Source organism: Dermacentor variabilis, chromosome 11 (genome assembly GCF_050947875.1).
Source record: "Dermacentor variabilis isolate Ectoservices chromosome 11, ASM5094787v1, whole genome shotgun sequence".
Taxonomy (NCBI): domain Eukaryota; kingdom Metazoa; phylum Arthropoda; class Arachnida; order Ixodida; family Ixodidae; genus Dermacentor; species Dermacentor variabilis.
The window spans coordinates 5,320,015-5,339,635 of record NC_134578.1 but is presented as its reverse complement, the minus strand read 5'-3'; the positions used below and the strand labels follow the sequence as shown (position 1 = coordinate 5,339,635).

At 44.8% G+C, this 19,621-nt stretch overlaps 1 protein-coding gene across 2 annotated transcripts in view; it reads left to right on the top strand.

Annotated features, from left to right (window-relative positions):
- Positions 1–19,621, top strand: part of LOC142564539 (uncharacterized) — a 91,566-nt gene that overhangs the window by 33,220 nt on the left and 38,725 nt on the right. For both annotated transcript variants that reach the window (XM_075675563.1, XM_075675562.1), the window contains exons 6-8: positions 6,289–6,460; positions 9,235–9,378; positions 13,630–13,723. In XM_075675563.1, the coding sequence (XP_075531678.1) occupies positions 6,289–6,460; positions 9,235–9,378; positions 13,630–13,723 (410 nt within the window). The remainder of the gene's footprint in view (positions 1–6,288; positions 6,461–9,234; positions 9,379–13,629; positions 13,724–19,621) is intronic.

Here is a 19,621-nt window from a genome sequence, read left to right as displayed (position 1 = left end):
GCACTTGCCAGTAATCTTTTAGTTATGGTTAAATGGGTTTGGAGCAGATTTACCATGGAATAAAGGTCCCATCAAAAATGTAAATTGTCCTTTAAGGCACCTTTCAACTTCTTCGAGGGAAATCAGAAACAAAAATGTAAGTGAGGATAAAGCTTGCACCACTACCTGAAGATATAGCAGACTCAAACTCAAACCTTTAGAGTCTTTGCCATAAATATTAAAATTAGATAAAAATAATACAATACCGTATTTACTTGCATAATGATCGCACTTTGTTTTTTTTAAATTGACGCAAACTCAGGGGTGCGATCATTACGCGGGTTAAAATTTTCAAGAAAAAAAATTTTTTTGAGCACCGAAGACGCAAAAGGGCAAGTTTCGGGTGAGAATTCTTACGATGGCTATGGTAAACATAGCCAAACATACAAGTTTAGTAAGGCTTACCTTTGTAATAAATGCACACATTACATAGGCGCTACATGAATTGCACATTGCCCTTTTATTTTTCTAATTGAATAAAGGGCGCCTCACTTTATTCAGAGTCTGAATCTTCACAGTTATCGCTGTAAGCTTCAAAGTTGGAACCTCGTCACTGGGGGCATCTTCGGAGTCCCACAGAAAGTCATCTTCTGTCCCGTCCAGTGCGTTAGATATGCCGGTCTTCTTAAAGCTCTTCGCCACTACCTCGTTGGAGACACCACTCCACGCTTCGACAATCCAGGAGCAAGGCACCTCCAAGGACGGTCTTCTGATTTTGCCACTCGACGTGAAATCATGTTTGCCTGCCGCCATCCACTCTGCGTACAATCATCGAACGTTGTCCTTGAACGGTTTGTTCAGGGACACATCCAGGGGCTGTAGCAGCGACGTGAGACCTCCAGGGATGACTGCAATTTCCATGCGTCGCTCCTTCAGCTCGGCTCAAACACTATCCACAAGATGGCCTTGGAAGCTGTCCAGCACAAGAAGCGAAGGAAGCAGAAGCGCTCCTGGTGTTCGTCCCCAAACAGTCTTAATCCAGTCGACCATAAGTTCCGCTGTCATCCATCCTTTAACTTGAACGCGGATGTGGATGCCACGGGGCAAGTTTCCCTTCGGAATAGTCTTCTGTTTGAAAATGACATATGGTGGAAGCCTCCGCCCGTCTGCCGTCACTGCAGTCATTACAGTGCATCGCAGTTTCCCAGCACCCGATGTCCTTACGAGGACGCTCCGAGCACCCATCTCGTTGACTGTCGGGTTTCGGGGCATGTCGAAGGTCAACAGAGTTTGGTCAGCGTTCCCTATTTGCAATAAGAGGAAGCCATTCTCGCGGATTCTCGTAACAAAGTGATGGAAGTCAACCACCTTTTCTACATACACGGATGGGAGCCGCTGGCACTTCACGTATTTAAGGACCGCCTCCTCAACGTGAGGGAACTTGCCGGTTCTGGGTCCGCGGAGAGCCCAGCGCGTCCTATCGGTAGCCATCAGCTGCTCACGCTGTTTTTTCCAATAGCGCATTCTGATTTCGTCGACGCCGAAATGCCTGCCGGCAGCATGGTTGCCATGCTCCAGCGCGTAGTGAACAGCTTTAAGCTTAAACGCGGCCGTAAAACTCGCATAGTGTCCCATGGTGAAACGGCACCAACACAGAAAAACCAATCACAAAGCCCACGGCCGCCTTGCAAAATGCAGCAAACGTAGTGTCCGTCGAAACGTGTCGAAACATGTTGAAACGCGTTTGCGCGGGATGACAACACGTCAACCAACAGGCGGCTGCCGCTGTAACAATGCGGGACATCAAAACAAGAATGGTGACTGACAGAGCAAGCTGAACGCGACTTTTTTTTTCGCGTGAGTACATTACGTGCATTGAAACAGCTTTTTCCGTATCAGTAATGAATAAGATCATTAAATTGGTAACCATTATAAAGCGAACAAATAATAAAGCCAAGGCAAGTTTAGTTGTAGATATTTTTTTATTCTTGAAATGCAGAAAGTGATAAAGGGAAGGAAATGGGGCATCTGCTTAAGAATCTGTTTGGTGAGTACAGTCCGCTCGGTAACATTTGAAAAGTCGTTTGCGCAGCATTCGACAGATGGTGAGTCAGTCAGTCAAGAACTTTATTGAGGTCCTGAGGGGGTTTAAGCCGTTGGAGATTGCACGCGGGGAGCTCCTTGGGTCGAAACGGTAGGCGACGCCCAAGTCGGGACGGGAACGTGGTGACGCTCCGCCAGTTCTTGGGCCCTCTGGACGGCCTTGAGTTGGAGTGTGAGGTACGGGCTTTTGAGGGCTTCTTCCCATTCGGGCTCACTGGAGAGAGGGCCCTCTGGTAACGCGGTACATTGCCTAAGCATGTGCGAGTGCGATCATCATTAGCTAGATTTGGCACACGACATATGGCTGCGAGAAGTTCAGGGTGCGATCATTACGAGGGAAATTAAAAAAATTGAATTTTGATGACAAAATTAAGGGGTGCGATCATTATGCGAGTAAATACAGTAAATAAAACATTCAGGCGCAAACAAAATCTGATATTGGAGCTTCATTTCTGCTGATGATAGGAGCAGGCCTGCCATGGCATCAGAATCAACAGCAGTGCTAAGACATCAGCAAACAGCTGCCCCTAAGATGTACATACAGTAATGAGCAAAAGGCTGAGGATTACTGATGCCAAGAAAAATTTTTTTTTTGGTCACAATCAGTGCAAGTAATTAAAACAATTCCAGGTTGCATGGATCTGCTAGAAGAAATTTCTATTTTTCACTGATGCCTTGGTCTGCAAACTTGCTTGTGCATGTACAGCACCACTAAAACACAGGCATCTCGTGGTCACAACACCATGTATTGGCATGAAGGCACGTGTGAACTTATTGCACACAATAGCACCACACCATTTACATGTAGTGCGTTGTCTCTTGCACTTTCATGCCTAACACAAGCTTACACTTGTTTCCAGATTTGACCTTAAGTGGAGGTTATCAGCTTCTTTATGCTACCATTTGTTCACCACATGAGATTTGTCTTCCATTGTCATATGGTTGATTAATGTGATGCAATACAGTTGCATTCATTCAGACTGCTAGCAGTCGGGCAGGACACCATCCGATCACGAAGCCCAAAAACTGTGTATAGCTGGACTGTATGTAGGGAAAAGAAAAAGCAAAAAAGTTGCATACTTTTGTAATGGAATCCGGAAAATTTCACAAACAGTAGCGGTTGAACGCCACAAGTGACCTTCAAGTATGTATTCACATACCTGGCCTTCATACACCCAAAGCTGTTCAGAATGAATTGGCTACTCTTTTGCAACTGCAGGCTGCACAAAATATGCATGAACAATGTTGACACAGTGGTGGCGTGTAGTCTACTAGTGCCACGCAAGTGCATAGCAAAGCATCACAACAGAAGCCAATTAATCCTTTATTGACGAGTGTTGGCAACAAACCAGAAAAAAGAAAGTTCTTGATGAGTTTATGTATTGAGTGAGTTTCTGGCTAGATGTCTTCAGTCAACAATGAATGATTGGCAGCAAGCATCATTTGTTGCTTTAGAGCAGGAAAACGGGACAAGGAAGTTTTGCATGTGACTCGTTTTCTTTTGAAAGCACGGTCAGAGGAGACAGACCGATACAGGGCCTCCAGCTGTAGTGTCATACACAGTGTAAGGCAAATGAAATGCACACCAGTAGTTCACGTATGACAAGAGCTGTGGGTGGCTTGGGGAACAGCCATCTTCCCGTCTTCTGTCTGGTGTTTGTTCCCGATTGCTGGAAATGTTTCCGCAAAGTAGTTTTGCCTCTTTTCATTGATTATGCTTATTCTTGATGTGTGTTGCACATTTGGTTGAAAAATAAAGTTTTTTCTGGTATCTACGTGTACCGCTGCTAAAGGAAGCAAATCCCAAAAAGGCTCAGGTGCACCTAAGCAGTCAGTGCCCTGCACATGCAAACCTTCGCTGCCTTCTGTTGGCATTGCATGTGAAATGTGTGGCCGGCATGTAGAAGCACTGCGCAGGCACACACTTCTCGCCGCTGCGCAGTGGCCAGCACCGTCCAGTCCATGTTTAGACATAGCAAGCAAGCTACAGGAGTGAATGAAATATGCCCACCGAGAGGAGATGGGGTTCAGATTTGCTGCCAATATGTCTCAAGCACGCTCAGTTCCCAAATTACTATCGCAAAATTTGCTTTGTTGTTTCAGTGTGCGTTTCATATAATTAGATGTGGCAAAGCGAGGCATTCTTTCGCGCTGAAAAAAAATGATGCCCTGCTGATGCCTTCCTCTGTCACATTGTTTTACATGGCTTGCCACGTGGCTTGCCAGTTTTCACGTCATTTTTGTGCATCACTTGCTTGTGAATGAATGAGCCCAAACAGGAATGGTGAAGTTTGGAAACGCAAAGGGCTGCATGTAATTACAAGCCTGCGCACATCACAGGTGGACACATGCACTCCTCTGTACTGCACATTTATATCACTTCATTTGCAATTTATTTATCCGCAAAAATTTTTTTATGATTTGGGGGAATAGGAAATGTGGAAATAATTTGCTAAGTACCCTGACAATACAGGTAAGACAGCATACTTCCCAGATGGACTTGGTGCAGAACCTATTCCACACGATGCACTGCACTGTGTCGTCTGCCCTTTGAACTGTGGCAGTGGCTGTCTTCTTGCATGTGTGTGATATTTTTGTGGAAATATTGAGCTCCATAGCGCTATCTATACATGGCTGTTTATAATGAAATAGCATAGAACAAATAATAATGAATGTAACAAAGTACCAATAGGGGTGGAATGCAAAAATGACCATGTGCCATGCATTGGTTGCACATTAAAAATTCCCAGGTGGTCAAAATTTCCATAGTCCCCTACTACGGTGTGCCTCACAATTACATGCTGATGTTGGTATGTAGTACTCCAAAATTTACTTGTTTTGAGCTAATTGCGATTCCCCTTGAAATTCTCATAGAAGCCCATGCATGTAAATGTATGTAACAAACCTGTTTTAGTCGAGAGTGAAGATTTACTGATAATTTTGCGTCGATCGAGCCGAAATTTGGCGGCTCATGACACTGCTTGTAACTCATCTGAATCAGTTGTTGGAAGCTCCTGCAAGCTGTCAGCTATCTGGCAACGCCCCAAACTGGCCACGCTGCCAAGTTGGTTGTTACTGATAAGTCAGTAACCATGCCCAAACCCTATGAGAGCTATTTTGTGCATAACGAAACGGGCCGTCGCGCAAGCAGATCACTCTGTCTTGTCGCTTGACCGCTCAGTTCAGGAAATCTACAATTCGTCACTCCAAAGTGCTATGAGCGACTAGCCAATAATGTAAAGCTGGAATTGTCTGTACATCAGTCCAGTACTACCGATTGTCTCACGGAACGAGCAAATGACTAAATTTTGGTACCTTAAAGGATAAGAGCCTACTGCAAGACCTTCAAAAATATTTTATGCTGCTCTTTACAATAAAATGCATCAACCTAAATTAATAAAGCATGCATCACACCAGTTTCGGCGCGTATTTGCTGCTGTCACACCATAAACACCGAGGGAACGTCGCGCAAAGTCGTCGCTCACATAGGGTTAGACTTGCAGGTGTCGAGCGAACACGACAGCCATCTACATCGCGTCACTTGTCGTCGCGTGCAAGATCGCTTGCACGAGGTGTATAATTAACTTTTTTCTTCCACCTCGCAGTGCACTGTGTAAAATGTAATCAAAGAAAGGTTTGCCTTAGTAAAGAGCTCACATTGTGACAAATGTTTATAGTCTTTAGGTTACAGTTACACCTCTGTGTATCTTATGGCAGACATTTCAATAAAAGAATGATTGTGATTGTAGTGCAAACACAAAGGGCAGTTTTCTTGATTCTGAAATCTTTCAGCATCTGTGGCTGTAACTTTTTTAGATTACTTGAGGTGGCAACACACCTGCTTTATCGCGAAATAGGCAATTTGACCAATGAACTAGCCTTTCTTTTCATTCATTTGTGTGGCATTCTGTGTTACACTGTGCCACGACATCACTGGAATGACTCGGAATGCTTCTCTAGTCCGACCTAAGAAATGCCGCATGTGATTTGACGAATGCTGTCTCCGAGTCTGTAGTCAAATTGAGCTTTAACATGGGACAGGATGAGCTCTGAAATAACTGCTGCCTTAATATTTTCGGACGTTTTCGTAGTTGCATTTTACCATTGCTGCCTCAGAGTTCACCCAAGTGCCTGACAGCTGCTGGCAGGGTGCATAGCCTGGCTACAGTTTCGTGGGGGTCGTGGTTTGTTGGTGCTCTGTTGAAGGGACGGCCACAGGGATCCCTTGTTGCTGGAGAGCAGCAGCATGTACGAAGATGTCAAGAAGCAGGTGATGGAGGTGAACAGCAACATGGAAGAGGTGTCTCGAAAGATCTTCAAGGTCTCGCAACGTGTCAAGATAGAGGCCATTGCCTACAAGAAGCAGCAGGAGGAAGAGGTGAGCTCATTCAACCAGTGAACTCATTGTCGTTTGAGTGTTTCTTCGTTTGTGAAACTGTCTTCAATGGCAGGTTATAATTCATGGCAGTAAGGCGAGAACACTTATATGTTGCATAGGAGGGGAAACTTGCCATTGGCATAGGCACAGATGGGCAACTCATGAATTAATTCATTCATTTGTCGTCCTTATCGTGAACTTGTACAAAGAATGTGCTGGGTCAGGACTTGGTAGCCAAAGGCTAGTGGAGTCCTGTATTCTGTAAACATATAGAAGCAGCTACAAAAAATGATTACAAAACCAGTTTATCAAAATCTATACCTTAAAACATACAATTACATAAAGTAAATTATATATTTACACTTTACATATATGCTTCATGCACACATTCATTGTGTGCATGAACCGTATGTGTACAATCGCGAGATCTGCGAACTTTTGAAGCGTGCATGCCGCTCCCAGAGGTGGCCATTTTTCCTTTCTACTGCAACGATTGCGAAACTGCACAGTGCATTCAAAAATGAACTCCTGGCAGGAAAAAAGCGAATTGCTTAGAAAACAAAAATATAGTTCTCCTCCTTCATGTACGGCAGCACAGTGTGTCTGTGAGCGCCGTCGAAGGTCTTGAAAGTGGTGTTTCAAATCATCTTTAGTGGGCTAATGACGCCCAGTGGGCGCGGTATGGAAAGAGTTAAACATGAGTCTTTACTTAACAATTATTTTTGGTGACACAGTATTCTACAGTGTGCATGCTGATGTGGCTGTTCATGTTCTGTCATCCCTTGTCTATTGCTGTGCCACAATTCTAAAAAAAAAAAAAATGCCTATGTAAGTCCATTTGATATGTCCTCATTCACATGCCTTTTCTGTTCTGTTATTTGTGTATTTGTTCCTTATTATTATACTAAGCCACAAAAAGGAAAGGCATGGAATGGTATCCAACCACAGGCAGTATCTGATGGCACAAAATTCAAGCTTCGGGTGCTGCTATGTTGATTCTCTGAACAATTCTAAATAAAATTATGCATTTGACATGATTGGGTTGTCTCTGTAAGGTTCCATGTGGAGCAGCCCCGAGTTCAATTTGCTTGCATTGCTTAGTTGAATGATCCAACTTGTCGTTTTGGATACTCTTACCTAACCATACAGCATTCCATTGAATGCACGAATCATATGAAGCTTTTAGCACCGTGCTTTCCTTTAGAAATGATAAAATAATGGGGCGCTGCGTGAGCGTGAAAGTGCATGGGCATACCGGAAACTGCACATCTCTTTTTGTAGCCTTTCAAAGGATTACTGGTGTTTTTTCTTTTATTGCTATCTTTATTTCTTTTTTTCTTTTTGTCAGTGTTGTGACTGTGAAACCCTTCCGGTATCACCTCTTTATAAAAGAAAGATAACTGTACCCACATAAGTCTGACAAACAGAAATATCAAGCATTAATAGGAATATTAAATGAAAGAAAGCTGCGCAAGTTGGGAGGAATTCATGGTACTAAAAGACAAGCATGCAAAACATGGATACAAGAATGCGGATAATGCAAGACACTCTGTGTCGTCCTCCTCCTTCTTGTAGCCATGTTTATTATGCTTGCCTTTCTGTACCGAGATATATATATAGGAACCTAATTTTTTTGCAACCGGTACATGGACATGTACAAACCAATGTAGTGGCTGAAAGTAGACTCATGAGGAACAAAATAACAGTCTCATCCTCTTTGTTTTGCTGTACTCTTTTACACTAGAAGGGAGAAAATGGAATTGTTTGCACTTGTCGAATGTGGGCAAAGCAGTCATCAAAAAAAATTTCAGATGCCTCATTGGTTTAAGCTTTTTCTTAGTGCTGTGACAGCCTTCTTTAATTAGGTAATCTTTAGAAAAACACTAGAGGTGCTGATGAAACAGGTTGTTGTACAAAAGCTAATATAAGCCAAACTTTTGCAACCCTGCAAGTGTGGAAACAAACTCACAGTTTATGCATTTGTATGCAATGTGCCTTACAGGCCAAGTGCAACGAATATTCACCTTGGCTAACTTGGTTACCCAAGGCTAGTATATATATATTATTGAAGCACCCGACGTGGTTGCTCAGTGGCTATGGTGTTGGGCTGCTGAGCACAAGGTTGCGGGATCAAATCCCGGCCACGGCGGCTGCATTTCAATGGGGGGCAAAATGGGAAAACACCCATGTACTTAGATTTAGGTGCACGTTAAAGAACCCCAGTTGGTCGAAATTGCCGGGGTCCTCTACTACGGCGTGCCTCATAATCAGAAAGTGGTTTTGGCACGTAAAACACCATAATTTAAAAAAAATATATATTATTGAAGCATTCTTGACAAAGCTGCAGAGCTGCTAATTGTCTTGTTAACAGCGTTTAAATAGTGTCCAAGAAAACGAATTGTGCACATGGCGGTTAGTAGATACGACGCAAATTTCACCGCATTGTCTACAAGATTTACAGTGCACCGCAAGTGCCGCCTGATCTTGGATAACTTTTCTTGCTTGCTTTTTTTTTTTTTCGATGCATCTACTCGTATTTCAAACATGAAACTCAAGTTTGAAGGCCTGCTCTATACCTACACAATGTGATACTAAGCTGTTTATGTGGTCTGAAATTTTGTTGCTGTTGGCTTTTAAATGGCGTCGGGAAACCTAGAAAGCATATGTTGGCCACAGTGTTGTGTACTACTCGAAATGACTCCAGAGACTCAATTGAGTTTTTTTTTTGCAACACTATGTTGCCAACTATCACCGGATGGATGTGGCTCTGACAGGCTTTGGCTGCCGAGAGCCCGGACACGGCTGGCATCAAGTTTGTGTATGAGGACCCACGAGACCATTGGTGCCAGCAGTGCAATGTGGTGGTGCCAACAATGAACGAAATGTTTCGCCATTTGCACTCACCCAAGCATAAAGAGGTAAGGATGCATTGGCCACTTTTCAAAGAAGTGCATTCCCATGCTATTGCAGAAGGCATTTATTTCATTGCTGAGGAGCGTACATACAGGGTGCGGTTCAGTACAAAAGGAAATGCATTGTTTGGGTAGGAGGAACAGTTACTTGTGTAGTGATGATGACTATTTCCTTCACATGGCACGTACCCACCTTGGGGGATTAACCAAAAAGCAGGTGGTACAATTAAAGTAAGATAAGATTGTATGAAGAAATTAAGGGTAGTTAAAGTGTTGAGAGTATTGATTAGATGATGATCAGAGTTTATTAGCGTAAGGACCAGAATTGGCCAAAGAGCACCAAGTAGTGAGTAGACGTAACCCTGCATGCTGGCACTTGGGTTGTTTTCTTGTTGACTCTCTGCCATTGTAACTTTCTCAGTTTTGACACTTATACAAAAATGTTTAATGGTCTAGGACATAAACAATGTGTTTTTACCAATTTTTCAACCATGGTGGGGAATTACAATACAAATAAGCAGTCTGGAAAAAATAAGTTCAGAAGAAAAAAATATAATTGCTCTAATGGCAGCTAGAAAGGTTAGGTCTATAGAGAATCTGTAAAAATAATGCAGGTTTTACAAATTTAAACACTACATCAAATCAGCTGCAAGTTACAAGTGTGTAAATTGGGTGTTTGTGTGTGGCGCTCGGGGGAAGAAAGATGGGTACATACAGAATGTATTCATGTGTCTGTGGTGTACCGTTCATTAGTTAAATATAATTTGTGGCGTTCACACGGGCCTCTTGCGTGAGTTAAGCCCTTTGTAGTAAGAGCAGTTTAGATATCAGTGTATACATTTACTGCATCTGGCATTATATTGTGTGTACGTTGCGGCGGTGTGTATCGGGACTAAGTTCCACATGGGATTGCTGGTGGGTTACTGAAACAGAGAAATAAATAAATTGAGGTTGGTGCATTTGGTTCAGCAACATGAATTCTGTAGTTGCTGACTTGTTAGCATGGTGTAGATTGCATATTGCATTCTGTCTTGTATATAACACATTTACCATTAAAGTGATCAGCTGTGGCTGAACACAGGATGCCTCAGGGTGGAACCAACATTTTGACCAGGAGACTTGCACAGAAAAATGTTGGCTCCAATCTGAGATATTGCTTGTTTGACCTCTATTAATGTCATTGTCTCCATCCTTCTTTGAGCCTCTTCCTTGTTTAGCTCTTCTCGGGAGAGGCACTCCATCTGCTAGGAAAGACAGCTGTTGCCTTCCATGCCTCATTTCGACGGGGGTGAAATGTAAAAGCACCAGTGTAGTTAGATTTAGGTGCACATTAAAGAATGCCAGGTGGTCAAAATTAATCCGGAGTCCTCCACTACGGCGTGCCTCATAATCAGATCATGGTTTTGGCACATAAAACTCCATAATTATTTTTCCATGCCTCATGACTGCAGGGCCCAAATAGCCAGCAGATTGCAGACAACGTGCAATGTGGGTACTTCATGTGAAACACCGAGTGCACAAAACTGCCCCCGAAAAAGCACCATGCAATGATAGAAAAAGGAGAGACAGCGAGAAAAACAAAAACAAAAGAAAGGTGGGGTCTTGGCGTGAATGCCACGCAGTCCCTTAACCCTAAAAAGGCCTGTGAGGAATGTGCCCACTGTGGGGAGGGCAGCTCACCTCCCTGCACCAGTGCCTCACAAAACTTTTATTTGTTTCTATCTCAGCTATTCCTAAACCCTTTAAAAAAGTTATTCCAGTGAATACTGTCTGGATGGCACTGTACAACCTCTGGCATTACAGCCTTACAAAGGCATTGGGGTTCAAAGCTAATGAGAATGGTAACTGGTCAGCAGTCGAGATAGATAAAATACATTTGGAATGTCAGTGTACAAAAAAAAAATCAGGGAAGAGGTGGAGACAGGATTGTCATAGATAACATTGCAAGGTAAAGCAGAGATAGGCAGAGTGTTAGAGTACAATATTGTCATACTAAATAGCTTGCACAGCTCATAACCCTGACTCGATGCGGTGCCATCATCATATAGTACGACCAGAATCCTGACTGGGCCTTGCTGTAGGGTCCTTATAAAAACGGCGCATTTGCACATTGGCCATGGGTTTGGACAGAAAAGGCTCGTCAGTTCACACTTGTAAGGGTGTAAAAGGTGCGAAATGATAACAAGTGACAGCAGGACAGGAAATTGCGCATATTGTCTCATTCTTTCTTAATATTTTTCCCCATTTCTTACGCCATAAAAAGCAGCCTTAAAGGGGCTCCGAACAACCTTGTAAAAGGGGCCCTGAGCCATTTTTTTCGAAGTCGAGAAATGCATTTGAAGTTAAAATAGGCTATTTCAGAAATACTTTGCTGTAAAAAGTACTTTGCGTTCAGCAGAAGCAGAGTTACTTGCAATGAAAGGTTGCGTATGATCCCATTCATGGTGCTTCCGCTCCTTCTTCAATTACTTGCACTGCGAAGGCTACGGCGGAGTGGGGCGTCCCTGCAACGCTCTGTCTGCTGAATGTCGCCATGGCATGCATTTCAAATTTGATTGTGGATGTTAAAGTAAGCGGCACTACTTCCGATTTTGACACCTACAACGTGCCAAACGCATTTGTCTTCAGCGAGTGTGCTTAGCCAGTGGACTCTTCACGGCACACTGCAGCGGTCGCAGTATCTATGCTACGTAGCAGACCGCAGCTACATGCAACTGTAATGCTGATGCACAATGTTTGCTTTGTGCACGACAGGGCTTGAGTGTGCACTTGTGCTCATGTGCTGCAGTCTGGCTGTGCTGAATGGTGTGGACTAGCCTTCTCCTGCACCCTCTCACTGATGGATGGTAGCCACATCCAACTTATGCATTTTGAAGCACTATCAATATCTCAGTAAGAAGCGTGGTTCACCAAGGCATCTGACCAGGAGCGGCCAAGATGAGCGCGAGCTGGAAAGCACCTGTGTTGTCTGTTCCCAAGTTTTGCATGGTTCAAAGCTAGTTAAGTGTTCAAAATAAGTGAAAACTAGTGAGTCTCGATGGCCACAACACCGATAAGCAAGGTGGCCAAAGTTTAATTCCTATGCGGTCGGCTGTGGCCGAGCGTGAGCAAACGATTGTTGGCTTCTACTGGAAGTATGTAATTACTATAGAAATTTTAAAGCAGATTTTTGCTTACTTCAGCCTACCTATTAAACTGCATCAATAAATATACACAATGACAGAAATAAGTGCACTGATCCAAACATCCTCCTTGATTGATGCCAGCTATTGGCCAATAGCAGGTGCATATAGGAATCTGCTATATTACGAAATAAAGTGTCCAGAAAAAAGTGAGGAGCAGGCTTGTGTTGAAAAGAGAGTGTTTGAGAAAAAGGTGACCTCAGGCTCCGCTTGCATGCTCCACGCACCATGCACGACTGCAAAATTTGGCTGAGATTTTTACAGCAGCGTATGGTATCTGTGAACTGTTTTTTTTCACCAAACCCGAGGGATGGCTCAGGACCTCTTTAACAGTTTCCTATGTTTTGGGTGGTATAGACCATAGAGTTTCCTACAAAAATTATTAGAGGGAACTCTGTTGCTGCAATCGTTCAGGTACCCTAGAGATGATGCTTAGTGCTACATGAATTGGTCTAATCTTCGTGCTTGTGGCTTCAGAGGATCTTGTGTCTTTGTCTACTACATTTTGTCTGCAATTATTTCAAAGCAATTCATACTTTTCTAAATGCAGAAGGCAATAAGACTCTGCAAACATGCGTAATGATTACTAATTGCAAAGGTTTATATTGTTGAGGTTGGTAAATCAAAATGCACCAAACGTCTTGAAGCGAGGTCTTGCCCGCTGGGAATTTAAGCTTGAAGGTGTTCTATGCTGCTTCTCCAAACATGCATTCAGTGCATAATTGTTTAAATAATTTGTTTTTGTGCTAGGGGGTTCTCTGTTCTGAACCCACCATCGCACAATTTTATTTATGCTTCATTATTCGTTTATAACAGAGCACTTTGTTGAAAATAGCCAGTTTACGAAGTCACGAAGCCGTTTAAAGCCAGAAGGACGAAGTTTAGGCAAATCCATGTAGTACTAACCATAATTCTCACACTTGGTGAAGCACCATGCTTGTAGCTCCCATAGACACTACCACCAGAGCTTGCTCTAGTAATTATTGTACGAACCTGTATGGGTATAACTACGCCGTTGTTTATTTTCGTTTTGACTGAAGAGATGTTGACAAAAGCTATTGCAACACTGCTTCAGGCCACACCTTCTCATGATCGACCATGGGCTGAGATCGAGAAGGCAGTTCCCGCAAACCAAAAATTCCACCGTACAATTGTCTCAACTGTCAAAGGTGAGCACCTTCACATTTATGTTGGTCCTGATGAACACTGAGGAAAAGTATGTAAATGAAATTTCCACTCTGCTGGCACTTTAAAAAGCAAAGAAATCTATCTCGCAATTCATTTTTCCTGACTGTCCAAATGTCTTCATTTTTGCACATTGTCCCTGTCACAGAAATAAGTCAGTGGCTGTAAATGTGTTCATAGTTGGCTACCCGTAGTTATGTTACTTTGCATAGCAGTCTGAGTGCAGTTCGAGGTTTCATTTAGTTTCCATAAGCCTGCCTCAAGTGAGGACTGAAAGAAATATAACTAAAGAAAGTGCAGACCTTACATGGATAGACACAGTAGTGTCCCTTTTCGTGCTAAATATATGCGTGCACGCAGCCACCGGCACGTCCAGCCGGTGGCTGCGTGCACCGCCAGACTTGAAATTCAAGGAGTGCTCTACGCAGTCGAGTTCATCGTTCTTCCCCACTGTTCCCACGATATTATTTTAGGTTGGGATTTTCTCTCCCGTCACCAAGCTGTCATTGATTGCTCCCGTGCAGAAGTCGCCTTCTCTTCGCTTGGCGATGCCATATCTGATGACGTTTCGCTTTCCTGCACCAAGTTGTCCCTCACTGACGACATCCAAATACCTCCACACGCATCCGTTCTGGCACCTGTATCCTGTTTCATTGCCTCCGTCGCTACCGTACTCTTCACACCTTCGACTGCTTTCGTTCATTGCCACCTCTCACCGCTCCCAACTGCTCTGCTCGGCCTTCAAGCTGGCGCGACTCACCTTCCTGTATACAATTACTTCCCATTCCCGATCACGTTGCTTCGCGGTGAATCTCTCGGCACTGTGGAGCCTTACGACGCCATTACCACGTTGCAACTTCCTATTGGAGCGTCAGAGGTCAACACCCTCTCCTGTAGTCCCGTGACGTCCACATCGCCTGAAGGCGTTTTCAACCATGTCATCGACAATGCCTTAAACCCCACGCAACGCCATGACCTTCTTCGTCTCCTCGAGAAATTTCGCCCTGCTTTTGACAGCCATACCACTTCTCTGGGCCGAACGATGACTGTATGTCACCGCATTGACACCGGTTCTCACTCACCGCTACGGCAGCGACCATACCGCGTATCGTCGACCGAACGGCGCGTCATTGATGAGCAAGTAGGTGCCATGCTAAAGCGTGGTGTCATTGAACCATCCGACAGCCCATGGGCATCACCAGTAGTTTTAGTTAAAAAGAAAGATGGCTCGATCCGCTTTTGTGTGGATTACCATCGCCTAAACAAAATAACCCGAAAGGATGTTTATCCATTGCCGCGGATCAACGACGCCCTAGACTGCTTACAAGGCGCAGAGTTCTTTTCCTCCCTCGATCTGCGCTCTGGTTATTGGCAGGTGCCTATGGCTGCAGATGATAAGCCTAAAACTGCTTTCATCACACCAGATGGCCTATACGCATTTTGTGTAATGCCATTCGGGCTTTGCAACGCGCCCGCGACTTTTGAGCGAATGATGGACACTATTCTCCGAGGCCTCAAATGGCACACATGCTTGTGTTATTTGGATGATGTAGTAGTGTTTGCACCAGATTTTCCTATTCACCTTCATCGCTTGGAGCAGGTTTTACGCTGTCTCAGTGACGCTGGCCTCCAACTAAACTTGAAAAATTGTCACTTTGGCGCACGCAAGCTGACAATTCTCGGACATGTCGTGTCGAAGGACGGCGTTCTCCCTGATGCCGCTAAGCTCCGTGCTGTGACAGAATTCCCGAGGCCAACGTCACTAAAAGACTTGCGCAGTTTCATTGGCCTCTGCTTGTACTTCCGCCGCTTTGTTCGCAATTTCGCTTCGATTATGGCACCACTTACAGAGCACCACTTCTTCGAGGAGACCCCAATCTTACCTCATGGTCCCCGGCTTGCGATGATGCCTTTGCGACGCTACGTCGCCTGCTCACAACACCACCGATACTACGCCATTTTGATCCAACTGCTCCCACGGAAATCCATACGGATGCTAGCGGTGTTGGTCTTGGCGCTGTGCTCGCCCAGCGAAAGCCTGGCTGCCAAGAATATGTTGTTGCTTACGCGAGCCGCACTCTGACGAAAGCTGAAGCCAACTATTCCGTCACGGAAAAAGAATGTCTCGCGATCATCTGGGCCATCACAAAATTTCGCCCATACCTGTACGGCCAGTCCTTCGATGTCGTTACCGATCACCACGCACTTTGCTGGTTGTCGTCTCTCAAGGATCCCTGCGGCCGCCTAGCCCGGTGGGCGCTGAGGCTACAAGAGTACGATATCCAGGTTGTCTACCGCTCAGGCAAGAAGCACGCCGATGCCGATGCTCTTTCGCGCTCGCCTGTCCACGCCGACATTGTCAGTGTGTCCGTCCTAGACGACCCACTTCTCCCATTCGCTTCTGTCGACATGGCTTTGGAGCAGCGCAAGGACTCCTGGATTTCATCTTTGATAAATTACATCTCTAATTCACCTACACGCCCACCATCCCGAGCATTACGCCGACAAGCTTCGCACTTCGCCATCCGCGACGGAATTGTCTATCGCCGTAACTACAGTTCCGACGGCCTCAAATGGCTGCTTGTAATACCTCGGCAGCTCCGCACTGATGTATGCGCCGCTTTCCACGCCGACCCTCAGTGCGCACACGCTGGTCTCTTCAAGACCTACACCAGACTACGTCATAGGTTTTATTGGCGTGGTATGTACACATTTGTGCTAAAGTACATTCGCTCTTGCACAGAATGTCAACGCCGGAAGCCTGATCCTTGCCGCCCTTCTGGACCAATGCAACCTTTGGCGTGCCCTTCGCGACCCTTTGACCGGGTTGGGATAGACCTCTACGAGCCTCTGCCATACACAGCTGCTGGCAATCGCTGGGTCATTGTAGCTGTAGACCATTTCACGAGGTATGCAGAAACGGCCGCTCTGCCAGCCGCGACGGCTCGTGACGTTGCCTCCTTCCTCCTTCAACGCTTCGTTCTACGTCACGGCGCTCCCCGCGAACTCCTGAGCGACCGTGGCCGCGTCTTTCTCGCCGATGTCATTCAAGAACTTCTCGCTGAATGCCGCATTATTCATCGCTGTACCACTGCATATCACCCGCAAACAAACGGATTGACAGAACGCTTTAACCGGACTCTTGGCGACATGCTTTTGATGGATGTCGCCTCCAACCACACCAACTGGGACCTCATCCTTCCCTATGTCACGTACGCCTACAACACGGCACCCCAGTCAACGACGGGCTTTTCTCCCTTCTTTCTTCTATATGGCCGCGAACCTTCATTTCCTATTGACACTATTCTCCCTTACCGTCCCGACTTATCAGAGGGTACACCGGTTTCCGAAGCCGCCCGGTATGCAGAAGAATGTCGGCAACTAGCTCGCTCCCTTACAACGCAAGAACAAGTGCTACAGAAATTTCGTCATGACGATGGGCGCCCCCACCACCAGTTTTCGCCTGACGCTCTTGTTTGGTTGTGGGTTCCTCCTACTTCGACACAAGGTGTCTCCTCCAAGTTCGTATCCCGATACCTTGGACCTTACCGGGTTCTACGCCAAACTTCTCCGGTGAACTACGTTATCGAACCTCTGACGCCCCCTACGGACCTGCGTCGCCGAGGCCGCGAAATTGTGCACGTAGATCGGCTCAAGCCGTATCATGAGCCCTTCGTCCTCACGACGCCTTAGGCCTCTTGTGCGGCTCCGTCTTCAGCGAGTGGGGAAGTTGTAAGGAAGAAGAAGTGCGCCGTGCCGAGCTCCGCAGCCGGATCGCCAGCGCTACGGAAGTGGGGCTCGGGCTAGACGCTGTTCCTGGCGTGACTGGCTAAGCCTACGCTGTTGCGTCTTCTTGTCCGCGTCCTTCGTGTCGTCCACAGCCGTGTCGGACTTCTTTGCCATAATATATATATATATATATATATATATATATATATACTCAGGAAAGAGACGACGAACTTTTTGGGAGACTTCTTTTACTTAACGTTTTCGGCTGGTGGACCAGCCTTCGTCAGAGTACAGTCTGGTCCACCAGCCGAAAACGTTAAGTAAAAGTCTCCCGAAAAGTTTGTCGTCTCTTTCCTGCGTATTTTACGTCGGGTCCTGCGTGCTGAACTTTGAAGAAAACCCCTATATATATATATATATATATATATATATATATATATATATATATATATATATATATATAGAGAGAGAGAGAGAGAGAGAGAGAGAGATGCTTTCTGAAAAGAAAATAAACTGTTGGAAGTCAGCACTCTGTTCTCTCTTCTGTCCCCTCTAGTGTCTACTGAAAAAGTTTGCAGGGAGACACGAGGACAAGCGGAGAAAAAACACGGACGAGCGCTAACTCAAAACTGAAGTTTATTCCAAACACATGCACGAATACATATAAAACAAAAAATAAAAATAAGACAATCATGCATGTGTTTGGAATAAACTTCAACTGTGAGTTAGCGCTCGTTCTTGCTCGTCCTTGTTTTTTTTTTTTTTTTTCTTTTTTGGCTTGTCATCGTGTTTCCACGCAAACTTTTTCAGTATGCATTTCAACCAACTAGCCCAACTACCGTATTTGCTTGCATAATGATCGCACTCGCGTAATGATCACACCCCTGAATTTTGTCGTCAAAATTCGTTTTTGTTTTTTCTTTCCTGTGTAACAATTGCACCCTGAACTTGTCGCAACGATATGTCGTGTGCCAAGTCTAGCTAATGATGATTGCGCTTACCATCTGTTAAATGCTATGCGAACGACTCTTGAATCATACCAAGCGGTTTGCACACACCCAACATTCTTAAGCAGATGCCCCATTTCTTTCGTTTCATCACTTTCCGCACTTCCATGAAAAAAAAAAAAGCCACAACCAAGCTTGCCTTGGCTTTATTATTTGTAGGCTTCATAATTGTTTTGATCAAGAACAACAGCATAAAGGGCGCCTTTCGATTCTTCTCGTCTGCGCTGGTGGGCATGCAGCAAATCGTGAGTGGAAACGATAGTGGCCACGTTTGCACTTATATGTTGGAAGTGTGCCCTATTCATACTCCGAGGCTTGTAACGCAGCTAAATGCCCACCCTTAGCGGAAACGTGCCGTATTAGGATAGCAGTGAAGACAAATGTCGCAGTTTCCGCAGCATGCCCGCCACGTGTTTCTATGTCACTAGCAGCTAAGCGCACCCATCCCTGTTTCTGTCCCCTCAAAGTGGACATGGCAACGTTATTGTCCCAAACTAGGCGATGTTAACAATATTATTCATTACTGATACGGAAGAAACTGTTTCAATGTGCGTAATGTAATAATGACAAGAAAAATAATCGCATTCGGTGTGTTCGGCTTGCTCCACCAGCCGCCATTTTCGTTTTGGGGTCCCTTACTGACAGCGGCAGCCGCCTGCTTGTCATCCTGAAGCAAATGCTGGATGAAAAAAGAAAATGTTTCTTTTCGTGGGAAATTTAACCTGCATAATGATCGCACCCCTGAATTTGCATCAATTTTTTTTTACAAAAAAGTGCGAGCATTATGCGAGTAATTACAGTATCTGCTCCCCTCTGGTGTCCTTTCTTTTTATTAAGTTTGTTTTGCCAGCATGCCCAATCTTGCACCCCTTCTAAAGTTGGATGTGCCACGTTGGCTACCATATAAAGTCAAATCTCGATATAACAAATCATGTGGGACCGCCAAAAATCGTTCGTTATTTTGAAATATCATTGTAAGGAAAAAATTGCGGTTATAAGCCAGTGGTCAAAACTAGAAATGGAAGTGACGTACCTTGGCAGTAGACATGTGTACAGACAAGCATACTCTCAAATAAAAATGTTTCACTCACTTCAAAGGTGCTTTATTTGAAGAAATCAGCGATTTTCTTCTTGTGCGTGCAGCAC